This window comes from Falco rusticolus, chromosome W (assembly GCF_015220075.1).
Source record: "Falco rusticolus isolate bFalRus1 chromosome W, bFalRus1.pri, whole genome shotgun sequence".
Lineage (NCBI taxonomy): Eukaryota > Metazoa > Chordata > Aves > Falconiformes > Falconidae > Falco > Falco rusticolus.
The window spans coordinates 8985984-9011562 of record NC_051209.1 but is presented as its reverse complement, the minus strand read 5'-3'; the positions used below and the strand labels follow the sequence as shown (position 1 = coordinate 9011562).

At 40.3% G+C, this 25579-nt stretch overlaps 1 protein-coding gene across 14 annotated transcripts in view; it reads right to left on the bottom strand.

The window, feature by feature from the left end:
* The window catches only part of LOC119140748 (ubiquitin-associated protein 2-like), a 79141-nt gene that overhangs the window by 40924 nt on the left and 12638 nt on the right, over positions 1–25579 (bottom strand). For 11 of the 14 annotated variants that reach the window (XM_037372295.1, XM_037372296.1, XM_037372298.1 and 8 more), the window contains exons 3-8: positions 25302–25379; positions 23625–23735; positions 19745–19898; positions 13656–13733; positions 2950–3004; positions 1703–1806 (exon numbers count right to left, since the gene is read on the bottom strand). In XM_037372295.1, the coding sequence (XP_037228192.1) occupies positions 1703–1806; positions 2950–3004; positions 13656–13733; positions 19745–19898; positions 23625–23735; positions 25302–25379 (580 nt within the window). Of the gene's footprint in view, positions 1–1702; positions 1807–2949; positions 3005–3260; positions 4895–13655; positions 13734–19744; positions 19899–23624; positions 23736–24640; positions 24726–25301; positions 25380–25579 lie in introns of those variants that run through there. The other 3 variants (XM_037372307.1, XM_037372304.1, XM_037372308.1) reach the window with 3 other exon arrangements.

The window sequence follows — 25579 nt, the reverse complement described above, 5'->3', positions numbered from 1 at the left end:
AATAGACAGAGGCTGCTATAGGGAGGCACATGAAGGCTGCTATCCAGAGTTAGCAGGGAGGGTCACAAAACATTCAAGCTCACTTGGAAAGTGGAACACAAGTCATTTGTAAGCCACAGCCTTACAGTTGCATTCATTAATAACAAGTTAATTTTCTACCTCTGGTCCAGTATCCTCATGCCTTTCTTTAATGTCATCTTTCTTTAGTTAGTTAACCTTATTTGCCCTGCAATAGTTGTGACAACCTACCTTGCCCTCTGCTACCATACAGCAAACAACAAATTCCCCTAGGAATACTGATATTAAGTCATTAGGTATCCTTCTAACTCATTATCTGATAAACTTACTTGAAACACTAACACGAGTGAAAGTAAGAGGTGCATTTCTGTTTGCACTATAGCACCAAGTAATTTCAAAAGTAATTCCTTGGAAAGATGCCATGATTTGGCAAAAGAACTCCCTTTCAATAACCATTAATATACTTAGGGCCACTCTCCCACACTGGACTAGAAGGCACTCAAAGTGACAAGACAGCTGCTTAATAAGCCCTCATAAACTCTGAGCCTGTTTTTGTCTTCTCTGGTTAAGTGGAAAATGGCTTGTATGAAGTTTAGAAAGCTACATCTCAAGCAGCTCACAGAAGAGCTCAATGGAGCACACCCTGGCCTCCAGTATCAGTCTTTTCCTCCACACTTGACACAGGGGTTGATGAAAAAAATCTTATGAGTAGGCTTCAGCAATGAAGAGATCAGAAGAGTTACCCCTTGCTGGGGTTAAAAAAAAAAACTTTCTCCTATCACTCAGTGGACAAGTGTGGACAGTAACATACATGAATTTCTCCATCCTGACATAGGGTTTCCTTTTTCTTCACCTCCTGTCACAGAATATGGGAAGCAGCAAGGTATCCTGTTTTCCCAATCACAGACAAGCAGGTCACATTCTTCATTTCTGAATCACCATGAGACCACTGTTAAGTGGTTCCTTTCCAAACTATGTCTGCCTCTTGCCTTTAGCTGGGAGTACATACCTCACACTTGAAACTTCTTACAGAAACACACAGCTGCCTATCCTCAGATGGGCAGACTGCTCTTTTAGCTTCCATTCAAGTGCCTACTCATGCTTTAGTTAATAATTCTTCTCTTCAAAGGCAGTAGATCTTGAAACTCTCCTCCATCCCAGAGACTTACATTCTTACATTCCTGTGTTGTACAGGCAGGGTTGCCAAAGTCATTCCAGTGTCACTGAGTGTATTCGTATTTGTAAACATTTTTCTTTTTTCTTCTTTACTTAGATATTCACACCCCACTATCCAATGTCTGTGGACCAATCACTTTTAGTAGGACTTGCACTCCTTAAACTACATTAGGTGAGCTCTTAAACAGTACTTAAGATATCTAAACAGTTCTTCACACACAAGGTTCTTCCAATAACTCTTCAAATTCCTTTGTCTCTCAAGGGATTGTTAATACTAAATCAAAAAAATTGCAAATTACCTTCCCTTCATTCTAACCGGAGCATCACTCAGGCTACAGCACATGCTCTGCACATTAGTTCACTTTTATAGCTTAACTGTTACTGATGTGTGTCACACAAAATGTATTCACATTTTCAAAAGTTAACTGAACACTAACAGAATGGTTATTTTAACTGCAATTTGCTACAGGACTTCATTCCAATCCTTCTACTTCTTGAAGCATCTTACCAGTTCCATTATCTGCATCATTCTGACCAGTCTCCCAAATCTCTGATTTTGTCCCAAAGCCATCAGTGGCAGAAGACTCTGTATAGTCTGCAGGGTTAAATATCCTAGAGTTTTAAAAGTTAAGAAATGGAAAAGAACACATGGGTCATTCAATGAACACAAGTATCATCATTTTTAGGTTGTGTTAGAATTAACATCAATTTCCACATAATTTATCTTGATAGTTTTGGTTTTAAAATAATTTTTTTCTCTATAGGTAGATGCAGATAAGAAAGGGAGAAAAAAAAAAGAGAACTGAAAAAATTACTGTACAGAGACTGAACTAAACCAACAATTTCTGAAAAAGCAGTTAATAGCATACCTACTCCTCCCAGTCTTATAAAGCATTAGTTTATATGCACAATGATAAGCCCCTCTCAGCTGATAGTTTCTCAGCAGGTGGCTGACTGATAAGAAACCAGTATCATATCCTTTGAGTACCAGACCTGCACAGGAGTCAGAACATCAGTAAGATTATTTCAGAATGCACTCCTGACACCAATGCAAAAACACACAGATGCAGCTAAAAGGTGAGAAAGGATTATTGAAGCAAAACCTCTTTTCAGTTTCTCATCTCAAAATACGAACAAGAAGAATTATTACAGAAGTAGAATGAACCTTCTTTTCATCATGATATCACTGATATTACATTACATAAAATGTCATTAAAGGCAAACACTGAGTCAAAGTAGCAAAGGTTACACTTCTCTGAAACAAGTTATTCCAACAAAACTGAGAACAAGCTTTAGAGCTGCTGCGTAGGGGTCAATGTATGTCTAAACAGCTAAAGCATAAAACCTCAAAAACAGAAGAAAGTTTATAATTGTTAGTTTTTCCGGTTTTATATAGAAATTGGACATCCTACATTACACAAATATTTTTTTAAATTGACCTAGGACTATGCACATGACAACTTTCAGCCTCCTAGGCACTATATGGCTGCTACTGATGGAGAACCTGTTTGTACCTAAGTTTGAGGTATTAACATTGAGTGAACTTACATTAGGTTTGTATAGGTGTGTCTAGTTAGAAATACAGGTTTAAGACAAAAATAATCTATTCATCATCTAACAGATCTGTGAATTTTTGCATCTGCGTTGTTTTATCAAACATACAGAAATATTAATACATACAGTGGCAATACTATCAATTAATATTGCCAGTGAGTTTGATCCTTGCCAAAAATCTGTGCTCCGCATGTTTCTTACCCCATGCCTTGGGCTGAAAACCTCCCCGCTCCTCTCCCTCTGCCACGTCCAAACCCTAGGAGAGAAAACACCATTTAACAGCAACAGCAGGAGCCACCATTAGAAAATACTATGGTTGAAGAAGAAAGCTACCATAGTTGAAGTTAAATATCATTTACTTACCAAGTTTCCACACAGGAGAATTTGTTTCCCTAACACATGCAAGTAAGCCACACTTCATCTAAGACTATGCATTTCAGTAGGATTTGCAATTCTTTGCTGTCTTTTCTGTATCTAGTGAAATAGCTCCAGATAGCAAGAAAAGGACTTACCTAAAGATCCATCTCACATGAGAATGCGATTGCCAAGTCATTAGTGTCCAAAATTTAGTCTTCAGTTTCTCACTCTTGCCTAAGATGCTCTAGAATCCCAGCCTCCCTACATACCCTGATCTCTCAAGAAGTTTTCTGTCACAAACTTTCTCCTTACGGACAAGGAAAAGTGCTCCATTTGTTTCCTCCTCTGACTCAGCCCACCTGTCCACCCCTACCTTCCTGTGCTTTTGCCAACCTGTGACCATGCATTCCTATTCCTTCTGCTTCTCCCTTAATCATAGTTACTGACATGAAAACTACCCAAGTCAAATTACTCAACTTCCTCGTTATCACCCACAAGATTAATTACTATTTCAACAAGTATTTGTTGCCTGAAATTTTGGTTACAGTCTCAGTTTACAAGCTTCTTGATACAGTGAATGGCTTTATTTTTGCATGTTGCATAGCGCCAACAAGACATGAAAATTTTTGTATTACTTAACCATTCATAAAGCACACCCCTACATAAACTGTTAGAAACTTTTTTATATGTGGCATATTTCTACATAGTTTTGGGGTGGGTTCCCCCCCCCCCCTTTTATGACCTCAATAACTGAGGCTTTTCCAGTTAGTTGTAATATTTTGTATTACAAGAACAGGAGAAGGTCAAAAGCCGCACACTGAGAACAAAGCAATGTTTATTTTAATGACAAAATTATGTGGGAATTATAAGTCACCAAGCAACTACAAGATCACCAGAACACAAAAGTTATAATCCTAAATCACCAATACACTGGTTGTTCAAACATCAGAATTACCCATGATAGGCTGTTTGGATTTGGATAAAATTACCCCTTATTTTCAGGGGACCACCTAAACTGAATAAGAGCAGTAGCTCCAGAACATGGTAAAACCAGTTTAGGAAGTTCCTATTTTAATAACTCCCCTCACCACTCATTCTTCCCATTGCCCTAGTTCACTGTCCAAGTTTTAAAAGACATTTCCAAACCTCTAAAATGTCTACTAACTACATTTTTCAAGGACTTCTAAGAAGCATCATAATAGCAAGATAGGTTTACCCACATTTTGATGAAAGAGTTCACCCATATCCTATACAAGATAATAACTGCTAGCTACAAAGGAACCATGGAAACCTGCAGAGGAAGGATTCCCATCTAGCAGCACAGAACTGAAGTCTGACACCAGGCCAGGCCTGCTATCTCTACATTTTCCCCTTTGCTCTCTTTTCACAATCAGTTGGAGAGAAGACAGACGTAGGTTAAGAAAGAGGTAACAACAGATACAACCTGGTAATCACCATCCCTCTTCACCAAGCCCACACATGGAGCTGTGCTCTGCCATAAACAACAGTGCCCCAGACCCCCCTGTACCCAACTGATTATAACTTGGCCTCTGAACCTCCTTGCTCAGCCTACTTATTCTACTGCTTTTCTCTCCTTCGCCCACCTAAAATTCCCAACCTGGGAAGCTGATCCATGGTATAATGGTGTCACAGCTCTCAGATGCACAGAAGTCAGTGCACTGGATTATCTTTCTGCCCAGTAAATAAAAATGAAAAAAATTAAGATGTAGTGGTTTGACCCTAGGTGAACGCTAGGTGCCCACCAAAGCCACTATCACTCCCCTCCTCAGCTGGACAGGGGAGAGAAAAATATAACGAGAGGCTCATGGGTCAAGATAAGGACAGGGAAATGACTCAGCAATTACTGTCACAGGCAAAACAGACTCACAACTTGGGGGAAGTTAATTTATTACCATTCAAATCAGAAGGAAAAAAAACCCACCTTCCCCCCAGCCCCTCCCCTCTTCCTGGGCTTAACTTAATTCCCAATTTCTCTATGTCCTCCCCCTAAGCAGCACTGGGAAATGGGGGTTACAGTCAGTTCGTCCAACGTTGTTTCTGCTGCTCCTTCCTCCTCACACTCTGCCCCTGCTCCAGCATGGAGTCCCTCCCATGGGGGACAGTTCCCCATGAACTTCTCCAATGCGAGTCCTTCCCACAGGCTGCAGGTCTTCATACACTGCTCCAGCATGGGTCCCCCATGGATCCACAAGTCCTGCCAGCAAACCTGCTTCAGCATGGGCTTCCCACAGATCATAGCCTCCTCCTGGTATCCCCCTGCCCTGGTGTGGGGTCCTCCATGGGCTGCAGGTGGCTATCTGCTCCACTGTTGACCCTCCATGGGCTGCAGGGGGACAGCCTGCCTCACCATGGTCTTCAGGGGAATCTCTGCTCTGGCACCTAGAACACCTCCTCCCCCTCCTCCTTCACTGACCTGGGTGTCTGCAGAGCTGTTGCTCTCACATAGTCTCACTCCTCTCTCCTGCTAGTGCAGATTTACTTTTTTTTTTTTTCCCTTCTTAATATGCTGTTCCCAGAGGTGCTACCCACTGTTGCTTATGGGCTCAGCCTTGGTCAGCAGCAGGTCCATCTTGGAGCCAGCTGGCATCAGCTCTATTGGACACGGGGGAAGCTTCTAGCACCTTCTCACAGAAGCCACCCCTGTAGCCCCCCCTACTACCAAAACCTTGCCATGCAAACTACATAAAGAGTGGAACCAGCTAAACAAGTTTACTTAGGGACATCGTAGGGGCTATGTAGTAAGTTTGCTTCCTACAGCTATCAATACAGCATTAAACACTATTCACTAACAATGCACAGAAGAGAGATCAACAGGTTTTTTTAACCAGCTCAGCTACAAAACCAATTGGGAGCTGTGAATCACAGAAACAGTCAAGCAGAAATATTTGAGTGAGGCAGACATTAAGTACAGATAAATTAGCTGGAATAGCTAGCACGAAAGTACAAACTGATTTTAGAAGAGGAGGTAAGCCTCCCCAGCTTCCCAAGGGCAAAAGTCTGAAAAATAACCTTTGCCTATTAAACAGAAGATGAAGTTTTAGCAAGCGAGGCATATATAAGATGTCTACCAGCATGGGCACAATAAACTACTGGCTAAAAACAGCAATAAAAATCCCTAACAATTTTAGAAATTGCTAGGAAGTAGTCATGTTGTTCCTGAAGTTCCATACACAGCCTTAGACTACTAGCCAGCAAGGGCTTTTTTATACTGGATCACTTGGAAAGTTAATCCTAAACTTGAAATTCAAGTGGATTCCTTTAACTTCATAAAGCTGTGTCTAAATTTCTGTTTTGACAAAAAGCAAAGTTTAATCAACAAACAGCATTCTAATTAAGACAAAAGAAAAGTACCAAACCAGTGGGGTTACAGAAAGCACTGAATTCAAAGCTAGAAGAGACACTTATGAATAATTCAAAATACAGGTCAGTGAGTACTCACCACTGAAAGACCACCCTAACTTGGACATGGAATCTCACATATCACAGTCATTAAGGCAAGATGCCAGCGTGAGGGCTGGTATTCTCTTTGACATAGCCAGACTGCTAATATATTCTTAAATTCTCATGCTAAGAAAGTTACTTCTCTCAGCTACCAAAATTAAAACATATCCTTAAAACAATTAGAAGGCACAGCCTGCTAACACAGAGTAGTCAGTCATGAAGCAACTATGAATGTCCATCAGGTATTTGCAAACTTTTGATACTTTTGAACAGTGACTAAAAGGTCAGTGAGCAAATAGGGCTTCACACCGTAATTCAGAGCAGGGACCCAAATTCTGAGCATGCAATCCCACAGTAGCTTAAACCCATTTAAATCAGAACTACTACAACCAAGGTCTTCCTCACCAATGATCAAAAGCTCCGCTCTTTCCTGCACTGGTTTTGCATGTACCAGTGACTGAGCACAAAAGCACCTTCAGAAAACAAAACTATTAGTTCACTGTTGGATTAGCTCTCCAAACCAGTTCCCTGCTTGCTAAATACCATAAAGCCAGTCATCTTTACACCAGGATAATCCACCAAAAAAACCCTGTTGGTCCCCAGCTATCATGCTGCCTGCCTCCTTTTTTCTTTTTTGGCTTCGTTACTTTTAAACTTAGATCAATCCTCTTAGTAAAGCTCAAATGCACCAGGAGACAGACAGGACCAATTTCCTCCCAACAGTAATGCCAGCTTATGCTTGTAACGTTAAGAGTATAGCTTTAACACTACTCTAAAAAGATATGTATATATGGTTTAGATGGCAACAGTCAATGTTTACAAAAAAACCTTTTTTCCTGTGGTAATTCACAATCAGCAATTGTGATCAATTCTATCAATATTTTTATCTACCCGCAAAAAGAGAACAAGTGACTTGGTAGTAGCCCATTAAATCTTCTAGTGAGCCTAAAAGAATAGACTTTCTTACAATCAATCAGCATCTGGAGCACAACAACAAATGGCAGACATCAAGCATAAACAAAATTACTGCCCTGCAACGTTTCTTTGCTTTTTTTTTTTTTTTTTTTTTTTTTTAAACACACTTTGATCTACAAACAGCTGCCTAAAGTATCAAGGCAGCACTGCTTACTCATTTCTGTTCCAGGAAACCAGGACTGGGGAACTATGTTTCAAGTTGATTCTGATCAGTATTCCTGCTACTACCCCTTATCCAATGTAGTTTTAAACAATGAACTATTTAAAACTTGGTTTTGCTTCCTTGAACATTGTAACTCTGTTCAGCTGTGTACTGTTAAGGGTTTTTATTTTTTCCTGCTCTCCAGCACATCTCCCTCAGTTGACTAGGTTCATATTAGTCATCACTTACTGAGTTTACATTTTTCTTTTCTGGAATGAATTCTAGAGAAATCAACACTTATACCCAGGCAAGTGGCAAGATTTTCTGTTTCTACTGAAGCCCACTGGGAGACCAAAACACTCAATCACACAATCAAGCCTTCACTCTAGTACCATCCACACATGGAAAGAATCATGCATCTCATTCACAACATTTTTTCCCCCAAAACAAATGCACACTATGTGGGAGCATAAGAAAAGCGTGTAGTACCACAATTCGGATAGGACTAGCCCATTAACTTAATGGCCTATTCTGTAGAAAATCCAGTTTGATGAGCTTACTGATCTAAATCCTTCCACTGCAACACAGGTACTTTATTTCAAAGCTCAGATTTTCATACTGGCAGGTTTAAATTAGATTAAGACACTTTAATAAAGAGGCCTAAGAGCAGCTGAAAAGAAAAGGAAATGCAGACTAGAAGGGCAGGCAACATCCTAGATTTGTGCTTATCTCTGACTACACAGTAACTGAACAGCCCTGGTCTCTGCTCTGGAAACACAGAGCCAGCCACCCACCCAGCAGATGCAGAGGTGACAGAGGCTTAAGCCTATTTAGAGATAAAGAGGTTAAGTATAGAAAGTTGGTATTCTAGGTATTTCATACTATTAAAGCAAAGACTCAAGTCATATTAAATAATTCAAATCACTTTTGTCTTAGTAGTCATCAAAAAACTAGAAGTTTTGGATTGGTTTCATATACTGCATGTGTTGTCCCAAAATCAGGGTTCTTCACCCAGTGTACAAAAGCCAATCAACACACGGAGTCAAGATATTTATTTCATATGTGCACAGAGATGGGTGCCAAGTGGTCAATCTACAAAGCTAGTACACCTTTTCCTGGTTTTAGGAGGCTTATATACAGTTCAACAGAAAAGTCAGTCATTGTACATGATTGGCTATAACTCCTTACATAATATTATATACAATACACATGCTCCGAGGGGGGGGGGGGGGGGGGGGGAGGGGGGCGCGCACATCAGCAGCTACCTTTTCAAACTTTCTGCTTCAAAAGGGAGTTACTTTTACTATTTCAGGTAGTTTGTCTCAGCAATTAGTATGTCTGCAAATGTTTTCCTTACCCTAGTTCCACAACATTGACTCTTCAGGGTCACCATGTGTGTGTTCTTATTTGACTCTTCAGGGTCAATATGTCTGTATTCTGTTAGCCTTATCAGTTCCTTGGATTATTTCACATTCCTCCTTTGGCTGTTTGTCACATGTACTCTAGTATCCATTTTTAGAAGCACATGCAGAAAACTGTCAACTCTAAAGTTATGTTTAAAAGAAGATAAATAACTTCTGTTAAAGCTAAATTCTGGTTAATCTCAAAAAATTTTTTTACATGAGAGCTTCCTAACCAATGCAGAACTACAGCAAAACTACACAGACTTCAGATTGTGACCTCCAGAAGGTCTGTTCTACATTTGTTTCAGAAAAAACATCCTTACTAGTTCTGGCAAAGGAAATCCAAGAAAATATATCCTGTGCCAACTGTGTCAAGCTTTTAAAACAAGAAAATGTTTAGACATGCAATTCTGGTTACAGAAACTCAAACTTTTTCAAGGATAGCATACTTATCTAGATAACATTAACCAAAACCAAAGAGATCAAGAATACAAGTTGGACTATAGTCAGATATTTACAAAAAGGGTAAATTACTTTGCTTTCTTACACAGCCAGCAGAGAAAACCAGAAGTTTGAAAGGCATTTTGTCATGCTGTTTAAAGTCCAAAATTAAAAACAATGTTTTTCCCTTTCATTTTTATTTTTGTTATGCAAAAAAAAAAATTCCCTCTCAATATCCACCTTTATGGCATGCTCTGGAACAATGAAGAGGAAGAGAATAGAGGAACAGAAGCAAAAGCAACAAATACATTTATACTTTGCAAACCAGGAGAATTGCTATACATTAATCTGTAACAACTTCTATGCTGAATCAAGTCCAAAAGTTCATCTACCTGCTATCCCATTATCAGCTACGGTCAATTAGCTATCTAGGGAAGGGTACACAAACTGAAACCACAGTGCAGTTTCTCTGGACACTCTCCCGGTCTTCAACCATTTGTAGCTCAGACCTCCTCAGCCAAAGATAGTTTACATACATAAAAACCCTCAGTGTTTTTTTACTTTTCTTACCATGGCTGCTCTTTAGGACAAAATTTTCAAGTCTGCGCACAAACTTTCAGCACCCACAATATCTTATTGAAAGGAGTTCCTCAGGTTCACTACGTGTATGAAGAACTACCTCCACAAGTTCATTTTGAACCTGTAACCCACTGATTTAATTTAATATTCCCTCATTTGCATACTTGCTTGGAGCGATCAATTGATTTCCCCACAGAAATTTTACAGATCTCCAACATACACCCAACTCAGCCCTCTCTTGCAGGCAGAGAGGTCCGGGTCTCACACTCCATAAAAGCAGTATTCCCAGTACCTTCAAAAGCCTCTTCTAGCTCTATTGCATCCTTTTAAACATGGGGCAGAGGACAGTGGGAGAACTAGACCTGCATTAAAATTGAAGATGTAAGAACAGTAAAAAAACAGCAGCATAAATAAAAAAGCTGTGCCTGTAAAGTTTGTCAGTTCGTATATAAAACTGCCACTGATTAAAACACAAATGAGGAAGTGTTTCTAAAGCTGACAATCCTAGAGACATAACCATCTTTCTCCATAATTCCTTCACAAGATTCCATTCCAGACAGTTACAAATCCTTGCAATACTGACACACAAATATAATCACTTTGATGTAATCACTATTCATGATCATTATAGTATTTTTTACATCTAAATTAAGTTCATTCTGAAAATACAGATGGGAAAGCCATCTTAAAAAGAAATTCCTTGACCCCTTCCCAAGCCAAAGTTTACACCCTCAGTTTAGAAAGCAAAAATTAAGGGCAGAGCAATTCCAGCTGGGATGTGTCCTGAAACACACTCCGTGATGAGTTTTTTCTTTCTGTTAATCAGTCAATAACACATCTACTTCAAATTCCCGATCTCCTGCATACCAGCAACCAGTGTTTGTACACTGTATACCTACTACCCTACAAAAAGTTGCAAGGAATGTCTCACAGTCATTAGTGGAAGTTCTGCTGCACAAGGAAGCTAGTGCCTACAGCACCAAGGCTGAAATACTCAGTGTCAGGATTTTTTCCTCCTCAGTAAACAGCACATTATCACCCCAGGTCAATCCCATTTCTGCTATTTTCAGCACATATAATTTCTTAAAATTAGGTTGTTCTACAGTGAAGCAGTAAAACAACGGCCCAGCAAACCTTCCCCTAGAAAGCAGCCAATAAGGTAACTCCAGCCTGAGAAGGTAACTTAAAAGAGAGAGATGGTGCATTGCTCAGGTATTAGCTGACCCCCAATTTTGTATCCAATGCCTAGATTCCTACACACACTCTTCGTGAAAAATTTCTAAAGAAAGATGACTGATAATCATCACAGAACCCTATTTTCAGCTGAAATACACAGAATAGTCAAATATGGGATAAAGTAACAGAAAAGAAAGACTACTGAATGAAATGGCAGGAAGCTTTATTTTTTCTACTAATATCCAAAGAAGGTGGTGCATCCTCAAAATACTGATAAGTGAATTACACAGCTTTATACAACTCCCTGCAGATTTCAAGGGCTTGCATTACAAAATTAAATTAGACATTTTCTGCCACAAAATACACACACTTTAATATAATGATCCTGAAATCATTCAACAGGTTTATCACAGGCAGGCAGTTGAAAACACTTCATTAAGATACTTTGCTTACAGTCAAATAAAAATATTTGTTAGAGAGATACAGTAATATTACACACACTAAGCCAATGAACAGAAATTGGTTGAAGTTGTTCCTATTTCTTCAGTCAGATATGTCAGTTTGATCTGATGATTAAGTGCTTTGGCTTGAAACATATGAAACATCTAGAGCTACAGTGTTGACAACAAAAACACCATATCATTCATAAGGTTGTTATCCCAAATCTGGGTTCTTCACCCAGTGTGCAAGAGCCAATAGATTTGTTTATTGCATGTCTGCACAGAAATGGGTGCTAGGTGGTAAATCCACAAAGCTAGCACCCCTCTTAACACTTGGTAAAACATCTTAATACGCTTTGTAAAAGAACTGGTAACAGTTGTGCAATTATGTTTTGTCACCCTTATTCTCATTGGTTCTTGAGAGCCTCATCTCCATTTAAAGGTACAGCATTCTCTCTTCACTTCATGTTCTATGGGGAAGGGGCTTTGTTAGTTGTGGGCTTCCTTTGCCAGAAAGTGAATCTTTTAGTATGCCAATTAGGATAGTTCATACATAATTCAAGTAGTTTTCTGTTTGGCCTTATTAACCATTTGGTTCTCTTTGAGCTTATTTTGTTATTTCTTAGCTTAATTTATTTATGGTGTTATCCTATTTCTTCTCCCAAGGCCATATTTTATTAACTATTTGTAGGGGTTGATTAGCATCCTTTAAGTTCTTTTGACCTCTTGCTCGTCATTTACATATTTAAAGTAAATAGTTCTCACATCAAGGTTACAAAGCAAAGAAATAGACTACATTTGAAATGAACCTGTGAAGTTTCACCCAACAATTAAAAAATCCTACCTTTATAATTTGTTTTATAAGATAATCCTTTATACTCAAATAACCAAAAGACTTACATTCCATCTATTAATAGTGCTAACACACTAAAAACTGTAGCTGTGAACCATACCACACTCTCCTCTGCAAAGCAACCTTCTCTAAACACACCATTTGGTATTTGCAGATTCACAAGCAGAGTCATTCTCCCAACCCTCTGGAATTTACATATCTTTGCATCTTTCCACTCATTCAAGGTGCAGATCTTGAGACACTGAACTTGGATGTGTCTGTCTTTGAATGCCTTGTTACTGGATATTCCAAAGAGAAGAGTCCTTTGAAGACAGAATTCTTTTTACAAGTCAGACATTATCTATTAATGTATATAAGCTCTGCTGTGCACTTTATCAATAACTCATTTAATATCCACTTCACGCAATCTGCATTATACCTAGGTTACTCATTCTCATTCCTCCTGCTTTAAGAGAAAACAAGCCTCTTTCCACTCCAACCCAACTACACATCCCTTTATTCCACAACAAATCCATTTTCAACATCCTTATCTCTTACAGGTCAGAGCTGTACCTAAGGCTCCACAGTTTGCCTCAAACTCTTCCATGCCAGATTTCTTCTCTTACCAAAAAGCCTCTAAGGTGGCTTGTGCTTTCTCTGACCAAGAACAGAAGGCAAGCCTGACAACCAAATACACCCCAAAGAAACAGTACACATATATATCAAATCCCTCCCTGAGAGCCCTACAGATGGAATCTTGTACTTTTCTACTGCCAAAGTAATTCCTGAGGAGTGCACTCCCACTCACAGGAGGCTGGCATGAGTTGATCTGGGAAAACAGCTCTCCATAGTCAGAGCACACCAGCCTGCTACACAGGAAGTTACCATAAAGGTTATTTGCATCAGTTATTTTAAGTTGTTCTGAGACCCAGACATGACAAGGGGTAAGACAGAAAAATATACCCAAATTAAAGGTGGCCAGAGTTTATATGAAATCAAAGGATAACCAACACATACTTAAAAAAGTGTTTAAAGTAGTAAATGGGAGAGCTCCAGTTCAGGACACCGATGCCAATCCCACACAAATGCCACCATCTCACCTCTCCCACGGCCACGTTTCCCACTGTCTGAAGGCTTGTCTCCTTGATTGTTGTCCACTCCATTCTCTTCAGCTCTAACTGTGGAGAGAACACAGCTTAAGAGTAGCTTTAGAGCTATATTGTGTTATGTATGAGTCTATCTACTTAATGTGAACCCCAAAATAAAAGGCAAGATTTTAAAGTGGGCTGGTCAACAGATCTCAGTAACCCCTCTACTTTGGGGGCCTAGCTACAAGCAAGTTATGTTTACTTTGCACTGGACAATTAGTAAGCAAAATATCTAGTAAAGAGAAGTTGTCTGCTGAGGGACATTTCCATTTTTCAGAGGGGAACACCCCCCCCCCCCCCCAAAACAGTAATGTTTTGCAGCCTATACTATTAATTTATTTATGGCCTCACCTCTTTAATGAGATAGGAAATAAAGCTTCTTCAAACTATGCTTCCTTGATAACACACTGGGTGACACAACAGTGAAAGGTGCACTACAGGAACTTTATCCCCCTCTACAGTACACAAAAGCTTTGACTGGGCAGGGCCAGCTCAGCTGGCAGATACTCTGGATTGACTAACCAGGTGGCTTTTCCTAGACGTGTATCCCAGTGTTTGAAAGTTCCACCACCCATTGCTTTCAGCGTAGTCTTTCACAGTCCGTTATAACATTGAATTTTCTCAGAGGCTGGTGCCTGATAGGGAATGTGATATACCCACTCAATATGACACTCTTTGGCCCAAGTGTCTATGAGATTGTTTCAGAAACTAGTTCCGTTGTCTGATTCAATTCTTTCTGGGGTGCCATGTCGCCACAAGACCTGTCTTTCAAGGCCCAGAATAGCGTCCTGGGCAGTAGCATGGGGCACAGGGTATGTTTCCAGCCATCCAGTGGTTGCTTCTACTATTGTAAGCTCATGGCACTTGCCTTGGTGGGTCTGTGGGAGTGTGATATAGGCAGTCTGCCAGGCCTCCCCATATTCTTATTTCAGCCATTGTCCTCCATACCACAGAAGCTTTAACCACTTGGCTTACTTAATTGCAGCACGTTTCACATTCATGGATTCCCTGTGCAATAGTATCCATGGTTAAGTCCACCCCTTGATCCCAGGCCCATCTATATGTTGCATCTCCTCCTTGACGGCCTGAGGCATTACGGGCTTACCGAGCTATAAATAATTCACCTTTATGCTGTCAATCCAAAACTACCTGAGGTACTTTAATCTTGGCTGCCTGATCTACCTGTTGGTTGCATTGATGTTCCCCAGTGGCCTGACTCTTGGGTACATGAGTGTGTACATGACGTACTTTATCAACCAGGTTCTCCACCCAGGCAGCAATATCTTGCCATAATGCAGCAACCCAGATGGGTTTACCCCTGTATTGCCAATTACTCTGCTTCCATTGCTGCAACCACCCCCTTCTCATGTTCTGGCAGTTCAATATACAAAGGGGCTTCCTCAGCATGTGTCACTTCTTCCTCTGGTGACATCCCAAAAATCTTTACCTTCTGGCCAGTCCATAATCATTTCCAAGATTACTGGACGATTGGGATTTCCTATCTAAGCTCATTCTGTAATCAGCATGACCCACTTACTCCATGTAGCATCAGTTGTGTGATGTGTAGAGGAAACCCTCCCTTTAAACATTCAGCCCAGCACTGGCAACCAGGGCACCAGGAGGAGCTGCGCTTCAGTACCAATCACTTCCAAAGCAGCTTGAGCCCCTTCATAAGCCACCAATATCTCTTTTTCAGTTGGAGTAGAGCAGGCCTCAGATCCCCCATATCCCTGACTCCAAAAGCCCAAAGGTTGACCTCAAGTCTCCCCTGGTGCTTTCTGCCAGAGGCTCCAGGTAGGGCCATTCTCCCCAGCTGCAGTGTAGAGCACATTTTTCACATCTTACCCAGTCCAAACTGGCCCAAGACCTACTGCTTGAACTATCTCCTGTTTAATTTTTTCAAAGACTTGTCATTGCTCAGGGACCCATTTAAAATCATTCCTTTTTGGGGTCACCTGATAGAGAGGGCTTACAATCATAGCTTTCAGAAGGATTTGGGCTATTCTTCCCTTTCCCAAAAACTTATTCTGCTGTATTGCCCCATACAATGTCATCAACATGTTGCAGATGTTCTGGAGCTCCACCCTGTTCTAGTGCAGCCTGGATCAGTCCATGGCAGATTGTTGGGCTGTGTTTCCACCCCTGGGGCAGTCAATTCCAGGTGTATTGGATGTCCCTCCAAGTAAAGGCAAACTGTGGCCTGCACTCTGCAGTCTAAACTGATTGAGAGGTTACCTCTTCTTCACCCTGATCCTGTGATGGCCTCACATCATCCTCCCCCTTTCCCAAACCAGCTGCTTTCTATTTCTTCTTCTGTACAGAGGCCACTGATACTGCCAGGGGCCAGTGCCTCCATTATTTCTGCCACAGGGGCTAGAGTAGTTACCATTAGTAGTTTACATCTCCACCAGGTCCAGGAGGCAAAAACCACGTTCACTTTTCCTGTGCTATGGTGCTTCCAACAGGAAGCTGCAGCTTGTTACAGCCACGGCCTGTTGGCACAACGAAGTTACTTGGTCTCAGGATTCAAGAATAGATCAAGGCTACTTTCTTGTTAACTTCAGCACAAGAACTTCAGCACAATTCTAATTCCAGGCCTGGATTGTACAGATCTTTAGGGATTCTGTGGCCACACTTCTGCAGCCATTCTTCTACAAAGTGGTGCAAAGCAGATGTAGCATGGAGTAGTTCTGCTCCCTTATGTCTTGTCAGAATGGGTTAGAACTCCTTTTCACAGGATCAAGAGTCAAGTCAGCCCTATATACTCTGTCTGGAAAACTGTCCTCTGGAGACTGGAGCAGCAACCTTCCTGGAAGGACTCCTATTTGTGATTGTTTTTCCTTTTAATTCACGCACTCGTGCCTCCAGGACTGAGGTAGGTTTTCCATCCCACCTCCTCATGTCCTCTCTATAGTCCCACAGTTAAAACCACAGGGTACCCCGTGGTGTGTATCTGTCTCCTATATTCTCCCTCCCAAATAGAAGGACGTTTACAGTTGATAGCTGAGATGTGGGTATGTACAGGTGGAGAGTGGGATGTATCCTTGTCGAGTCGCTGGACCAGCCTCTCCACAGCTGAGATGATGGAGGAAGAGACACTATCTTTGTAGTCCTGGAGATGGTGAATCACTTCCACTGTTGTTGGTGCATTGTCTTTCCAACCCATTATTACCAATGAGTTGGCATATGCTGATGGCATGCTCTGTACCAATTTCCACCACATGGGTCATGTGCATAGGACTTTGTTGGGATCTGTGGGTGACTGTGCACCATCCTGATCATAATAAATCATCTCTTTCACAGCTAATCCCTCAAGTACCGGATACCCTTCTCTATCGCAGTCCACTTGCCTGAGCGACATGTAGTATCCTCCTTGTAGGGATACCTTTTCTTAACGCTTGACAGGAGTCGCCTCCAGAGGCTGAGGACTTGTGTCCCTGTTCCAATTGCCCCATCAATGTACCCTTCCCTAGAAAGTGATCCTAGCTGCTTGGCTTCCCTAACCTCTAATTCCAAACTATTGTCTCCATTATCCCAGCATTGAAGCAACCAGGTGACAATGTGTTCACCTGATTGACGGGCATAATCTTTCTGCATATCCCGCAGTTCATTCAGAGATAGACATCAAGAGATTACCTCTTCTTCACCCTCTTCATTCTGATCCTGTGATGGCCCTGCTTCATCCTCCCTCTTTCCCAAACCAGCTGCTTTCCATCTCCATTTCTTCTGTATAGGGGCCACTGATACTGACACGGGTTTGTCTTCTGCATCACTTGGTGTGGGGGCCAAGGTAGCTACAGTGCCTGCCACAGGGGCTGGAGCAGCCCCAACACCTGCCTTGGGGATTGGAGCAGCTGCAGGGGCTGGAGCAGCTGTTGTTTCTGCCATAGGGGCTACAGTAGTTACAATTGGTCACTTAAATCTCTACCAGGTCCAGGAGGTGAAAACCACATTCACTATTTTTAGCAATAAGGTCAGGACCTGCACTATGGTGCTTCCAATGGACCAAAGATATTCAGAATTTCCTAAAATCCTAAATGCTTCAGTAATTAGCCCTGGGGAGAAGGAGGAGGAGGTGTAGACCCCACCCATAGGTCGACTCTCTGGGAAAACAAAGCCAAAGGTACAGTTGTTGGCATTCTTCCCCAGGGACCATGTGGCACACAGGAGTGACACCACCACCTAGTACACAGACCAGATTAGTTTCATAACCAGCAAGTCCATCATATTGTAAGCCAGCCCTATATACTGCAACACTAACAATTGTAGCCCAGGTCCCAAGGAGAACTAACAATCCAACAGGGAAAACATACTGCAAGTAAATAACGCAACCCTGAGACCATGGGCAGCAACTTCAAGAGCAGATAAACCAGCATTGTGGCCAATGATTATTAATCCAATCCAATGAATACCAACTACAATTTGTTCTAACACAGTCTGGTTGAACCTGTTATCTCAACCCTTTGTGCCCCACGTTGAGCACCAAGGACTGCTGTGGTTTAACCTCAGCCATGCAGGGGCTCACTCAGTCCCCCCTTATCCAGGGGGGGTAGGGAGAAGAATCGGAAAGGAATTAAGAACTCCAGGGTTGAGATAAGAATAGTTTAACAATTGAGATAAAATAAAAAGAACAATAACAACAATTATAATGAAAAGGAGAGAGAAGGGGGGAGAGAAATAAAATCCAAAGGGAAGGGAGAAAACTAGTGACACACAATACAACTGCTCACCACACACTGACTGATGCCCAGCCAGTCCCTGAGCAACAATTGGCAGCCCTGGCCAAACCCCCACCTCCCCACACCCAGTTTATATACCGAGCATGATGTCCCAAGGTATGGAATGTCCCTTTGACTAGTTCAGGTCAGCTCTCCTGGCTGTGTCCCCTCCCAGTTTCCTGTGCCCCTCCAGCCCTCCCACCAGCAAGGCCTGAGAAACCAAGTCACCCCCAATCACACTGTCCCCACATGAAATCCAAAACACAGCAGCACACTAGCCACCAAAAAGAAAATCAACTCTATCCCAGGCGAAACCAGGACAAGTAACCGTCTGAAAAATCTTTAATTCCAATTTACAAAGAGACAAGCAGCATCTGGCTCTGGCAAAAATTTTGCCCCTTTCATTTTGATGAATCCAATTTCAATTTGTTTAAGCATAGTTGAAAGTTTCATTAATTTTTTTATCTTGACATTCTACAAAGATTCACAATGTCTTTACTGGCACAATTATTGGAATATATTCAAATATGAGTTAGAAGATTTGGCTAATATTGTAAAAGCAGGAAAAATATTCAAGTGAAAAGCTAAACATTATTTTCATTCCTGTTCCTCTGGTCATCTATCACTGTTTTCTATGGCCCTTACAGGCAACGTATACAGCTTTGATACTTCTGATATAACTTGGAGGAAAAAAAGCAACATGTATCCCATAGTGATCTAATGTGATGCTACCTAACTTGGAAACATCAGTTCGCTTTTATACAACATATTATTGTACCTGTATGAAACATTCAAAAATTTGCTATGGTTTAACTCACAAATTATTTTCTCTATTGTAGAATCTCACCATTGGTTAGCTTATGCAAGTAATATATGTTAGAGATTAATAACTATCTCAGTCTTTTCCTTCCCCTTATGAGAAGATAAGAACATCTTCAGGTTCTCCCACTCATAAAAGGATATGGAGTCAAAACTGGATATTTTTTTCATTAAAAGCAACAAAAAAATCAGCTGTTCGGCAACATAATTGCTCTCAAGCAATTTTAGACTAAATTCTAGAACTTAAATAACAGAAATTTGTACAAGATCAATTAATCAAAAAAGGACAAATTTAAATTGAGTGTCTCTGAACAAGCACAGACTATCCCAAAACCAAGTCACATAGACAGATCAAGTACATTTGTCACACAAACAAGTTATGATCCCTTCAGCACTGAGCTATAGCTCAGAAGACTTCACTCCATTAAGTATCCACTCCCAACTCAGCAAGTTTCAGCTACAAGAAAAGTGTCTGAATCTTTAAAAATGAACCTCTGTACGTACGCTCTCTGCCACGGCTGCCGCCTCTTCCTCGTCTGTTGGAACTTCCCCATCCACGACTTACTTCTCTGTCCCCTCGTTTTTCTCTGTTCTCTTTGTTTTCTGAACTTTCCTTCCCAAGGCTTTTCTTCTTTCCTCCTACTGTCTCCCAAGAAGTCTATTTGGGTAGAATAGAATTAGATACAAAAGTCAAAAAGGAAGACAGCTCTCAATGCACATTTCTACCTCACACCCCTCCAGTTCATGGAAAAAACTCAGATATGTGAATATGTAAAACCTTGCAAACCACACCAATACAAATGAAAACACAGGCTATATTTTTATAAAGAGATAAGAAGAAAAACAAGTTTTGAAAGTTGGATTGTCTTACGGAATATGAGAAACACAAATATTTCTGGCTATAAGACTTCTAGTTCAAGGAAGACTAAATATGCAAAGCAAGCAACAGTTTCCTTCTCAACTACCTCCATAAATCTAGCAAGGGAGCATGCACAGAGCTATTTTTCTCTCCCAAGGAAATAAAAGTGCTTATAAGCATAATTGAACAAGAGACTGCTAAGAATAAGTACGTAGCCAGGGGGGATGGACTGACAGACAGGACATGACAACACAACCCATTATCCAGATGTACTAGAATTCAAGCACCAAGAGACAGAATAGCAGAACAACAATTTGGGAAACATCAGGCTTTAGCTTTAGTATTAAACTCCATCTTTAAAATAAATTCAAGGATCATATTGGCTATAGAGGAGTGGAAAATAAAGTGACTAAAAAACTAAGAATAGCACAGTAACTCATATTATGCAATTGCATAGTTAGTCTATTAAGCCATAGCTGCAAAGAAAGATAGAGATAATTTACAAACCATTAATATGGCAGATGGGGATGTAAATATAAACCTATCTCTAGGAGCTTATAGTCCAGGTAAAGTATTTAAGCAGGAAAATTGCATATGCAAATAAGGTGCCATCAACTGTGAAGCACTATGTAAAGCCACAACCTCTGACAGGCACCAGGACCAAACAAAAAAGGTTGATTATCAGTACTTTTAAGTCCTGTCCTATCTCCAATTCAGACAACTCTGAAGCCCTCACAAGGTAGGCAATGACCAGCCAGTCCAAGCTGCCTAGAATTGAGAAAACTGATGTTATTGAGAAAGCAGGTAACAGAGCAGTTTACAAGTATAAAACTCTGTTTCAGTGTCTCCTTTGAGAGACTAAGTAGTAAGAGAATGGTTACACTAATTTTTTTACAAGGTATAGATGAGAAAAGGCTGAAATCACTTTTCAATTTCATCTCCAGTATAGAGAACTATACCATAAACCAACTTAGGTGAAACACAGACAGCGCAGACCAGAAGTACAAAACTACGCATTTGAGCAACACCACATTATTTATGTAACTGAAAACTGTTTCCTCCAGTAACTATCACATGGCTTCACCTGCCATAGCCTGTGTAACTGCATTACACACTAAAATACTCTTAGAGCTTTTGAGACACTTCAAAGGAGGAAAAAAACCCTACTGCACTGACAACTCAAGAACCAAGTCTATATAGTTCAGAATGCACTACTATTTCACTGATGAGCATGGTGCCAAAAGATCTTTGACCATTTTAAGAAATACCCAAAACTGGATGATCCTGCAAAGCTTAAGAGGAAGCAGCCTCTCCTTAGTAATGTTTCACATGACTTGGGAAGGATCAGCAAGATGACGACTATGAAAACATCAGATCTCTGCTTTCCCACAATATAATTTTGAGGAAAGTCTTGAGAAGTTGGGCATGTCCTTTAAGATAGAGGATAATGCTAGCTCTGGGCAGAAAAATCCACCACAGACTATCAAAGCTGCCTATTTTTTTTAAGGGAGCTAATGGATTACAATTTCAGCTGACAATGCCTGAGGCAACCCAAATTACAGTTGTGGGCCTGACCTTCAAAAATATGTAACAGAAGCCTTCTTGCTGGCCTGATCTTAGATGAAAAGAAGAATAATCTGAAAAAGGTCCCTCTGTTCTGTCTTCAAAAGTTTAGGAAGTAAAACACTGTTGGGCATAAAATGGATCTTATGCCTGTAGGAAGTTAGATTAATAGAAGTCTAGGGCAAAGAAACATGCTCTTCTCTACTCTCATCCAAAAGCCTCTGTCTATCCAAAGCCAAACTGACACAACTGTTGCAAGTGAAGTCTTCATAAATACTAACAGTCACTAAGCATAAAGACTTAAAGATCACAGCATTAAAAAAAAAAGAAAACTGGCAGAATACCAAAGTAATTATAAATAGACATTCTAGCTATCACTCCTTGTTCTTCTAATTCCTCAAATTGGATAGACACAGTCTTCCAAATGAAGTAGAAAAACCCCGTCTAGTGCATCAAATCAGAACAAAACTAGAAAAAGATATCTGGGAATCTGCATTCAGAACTAGTATCAACTCTGCTTCCAACTTCACATCAAATCCACAGTTAAACTGTTCAAGAGTACAATGGCCTTAAAAAAAAAAACCAACACCCTTCAAGTTGGAGGCCCACAAACTTCCATAAAGAACAAATTTCTTCACGCTCTGATGAGGACCCCTTCCAATTCATACTCCTTCTTCCTTGAGCCCTTTAAGTTCTATTTGTTTCCGAGTTGCATTTTGTCTACAGAGAGCAGTGGGTTCAGAGGAACTTGCCAAAAGAGCAGAACATATTGATATGTTGCTTCTAATTGATTAACAAATTCAGAAAGTTTCTTCCATGTCATGATCACTTAAAACAATTTACTAAATTAAGAAAGCATTCAACATCTTTTACCAACCAGAAAACTATTTTCAACTAGAAAATGGCAAATATGAAAAGTACAAGAGAACACAAACCCAGCACATTACCAATACAGATTTAATCAAGGTGAGATGCTCTCTTGTACTCCCAACTTACCAGCTCACACAGTATTACTTACTTCTGTGTTTTATATGACCTCAACTCTTATAAATGAAAATGGGGAGAGAAAAGTCCCCTCACAGTCAGAATGGTACATGTCCTAGACTTAGAGTGCATAGGGGATGAGTTTCCTCATTAATAATAAGACAGACTACATATCCTGACAAATCACAGGAAATACTGAATGTTCAGCATTAAGAAAAGAAGTCCAGGTTTCTTTCCCAATTTAGATGGGATTGAATCTAGTTTACTGCCTTGGATAAACTTTAATAAGTCCCTCCAGCAAAAACTTCAACCACAGCAATACATATTTTTGTGATCTCTCTTGCTCTGTGAAATATTCTAAGTGACATTATTTGCTGTTATACACACACATTGTTTAACTGCCTCTTTCTGTTTTTCAATAAAGTCATGCAAATGAGCAACACAGTGAAAGGAGCAACTACTTGCTGTATCCTCTTCCGCCATTAGTAGCATTGTCAATGCAACTTTCAAGTGTTGAAACCTCCTCCAACTTCAATACTGGCAATGCACTCCTACAGAAGTTGCATGATTTGAAATATCTGCCCACCCTTTAGGTTTATAAAGAGTGCTCTTTGTGGCAAACAGACTCCAGTCTCAGGGTTGTGGAGGTGCTACAGAGTAACTTCAAACATCACAACAAAAATAGACCCGTGTCTGACAGAGCACCAAGCTCTGCTGCAGTTAAAAATGCTGCATGTAAACGAAAGCCAGAAGACTCTGCAAGAGACCAGCTGAACATCCACAACATTTTCAAGGTTCAGCCTACTCTAAGGTATGCATGCAGTAGAGAAGCTGCCCCAGTCTCCATTTCCTTCAAAAGAATTTGAATGGAGACATGGAAATAGAAAGTTTCCAAAATAGGTATTTCCCAATCACTTTTTAGAAGTGGAAAAGCACAGCAAACAGAAAAAGTGGTTTAATATGAAAGTAAAACCTTACCGTGTCTGAACTTCCTTCCAGCAGTATGTTGATTGCTCTGTTCACATCCCCATTACAGTCATGTAATGCCACTATGCACTCATCCTGGTTTTTCCCCGTCACTTCCATAAGCTGGCAGGCAGTAAGTCAGACACATTAAAATATCCAAATTATCATCATAAAAAAAGTTAGTACCACCACAGATTCCAAGAAAGTGCACAGCTACTGTGTCAGAGCAAACTAAAATCTTAAAGGTAAACACAAATTAAATGGTAATCAAGAAAGCACTCGCACACTTTTTAACTTTACGCTTACAGCAAATGCTGTTACCCTAGAGACAGCAGTATATGAAGGTAAAAATGTAAAAGACCAGGACAGCTCCAGTATTGTACTCTCTCCCTCCTCACCAAACATCCCCCCCTCTTTATCCCACCATGTGAGAACAGACAAAGTCAGTCATAGCAGAGAACAGATCCATCTGGAAAAACATCCAGACTAATAAAAAGATTATTTTTTCAGCCAGATCAGCTCCCTTGATCCATTTTGACATAAGGCCACACAAAAGGCTGAAACGATGGCTGCTTAAGGAGACCTAGTACTGAATAATGCTCTGTGGACCTGCAGTGCACATCTTTAAGAGTGTGAGATGGAAATAATCAGCCTGTCATGGGACATCCAGCAAGTTCACCCAAAGAAAAACCACCTACATGAGCTAGAAATATATATATGCAAAATATTGGAGATTTCCTATGCAGAACTTATCCTTCCCGCCAGCAGAGCTACAGGCACTATTGACAACGGTTCTTTAGCTTCAGGAAGCCCAAGACTTCACTTTTGGCACAGCAACAGAACAAGTTTATAAGAACAACAACAAAAAGCACTTAATAATGCTTCAGAGGTTTTACAAAGGAAAAGAAATCAAGACATCTGCTCCTCTACTTCATTAACATTCACACTAATTCTTCTCTCCTGAGTTGCACTCCTAGGTTCTTTATAAGTTGTGATGTGTTTACTAGGACAAAATCACCGATACCCACAGCAGAACAGGGAACTGGATTCTCAGTACTGCTTGAAATAGCAGTCTCAATTATAACTTGGCAATGGAAGCTCCAGCATCTACACCTGAAATTCAGCATGGTAGAGGAAATGATATGAGATTTCATTTTCACTTTGTAATTCTATCATTTTAATGTATACACAGATCTGGAAGGTCAGATTTTTTTAGTTTTTTTTTTTTAAATTAACACTTCAATTCACCTTTAAGCTATGATTAGATTTTTACTTTTCCTGAAAAACAGCCCCCATATTAGCAAACACTGTTTACACAGGTGACATTTTTCCCATGTGCATGTACATGTGGACAAACTGAATACACTCTTTATTCTGACAGTCATTAAACATCAGGACTATAATAGAGAGATACAGTCTGGAAGAGACAGTACAGATGAGTTTTCATTTAAAGACTTGTCTACAAAGAAAGATATACTATTATAGCTCTGGCTGTATAGTTACATTACCATACAACTTCTTGTAAACAGACTTCACAGTGCAATAAAAGCACCTTTTCCTAGTTAAACTTACATCCTTCTGAAAAAGGTTTCATCTAAATCAGAAACAGACACTCTAGCTCCAAAACGTAAGCCAGCTTTGGAGCACCTTACTGCAGGGCATAAAAACTCTGTACCATAAGAAACATACTTGTTTCACTTTATCTTCAAAATCTGTGTCGTTCTTATCATAGATCATCTGAGCAAGGCGAATCTGTTCTGCTGTTGCCTGAAAAATGCAAACATCCAATAAAGTATGCAAAAGGTAACAATATATTTTTTAGAAATATCTCCTAGTGTTACTATTTTTTTCTCTCCAGATTCTCAAAAAGAACATACACAACAAGCACAGGGGTGCTATGGGGAAGGGATTAACATCTCCTCTGCCCATTTTATAGTTAGAAAGTTAGCTGAGAAAAGCAATTTCAA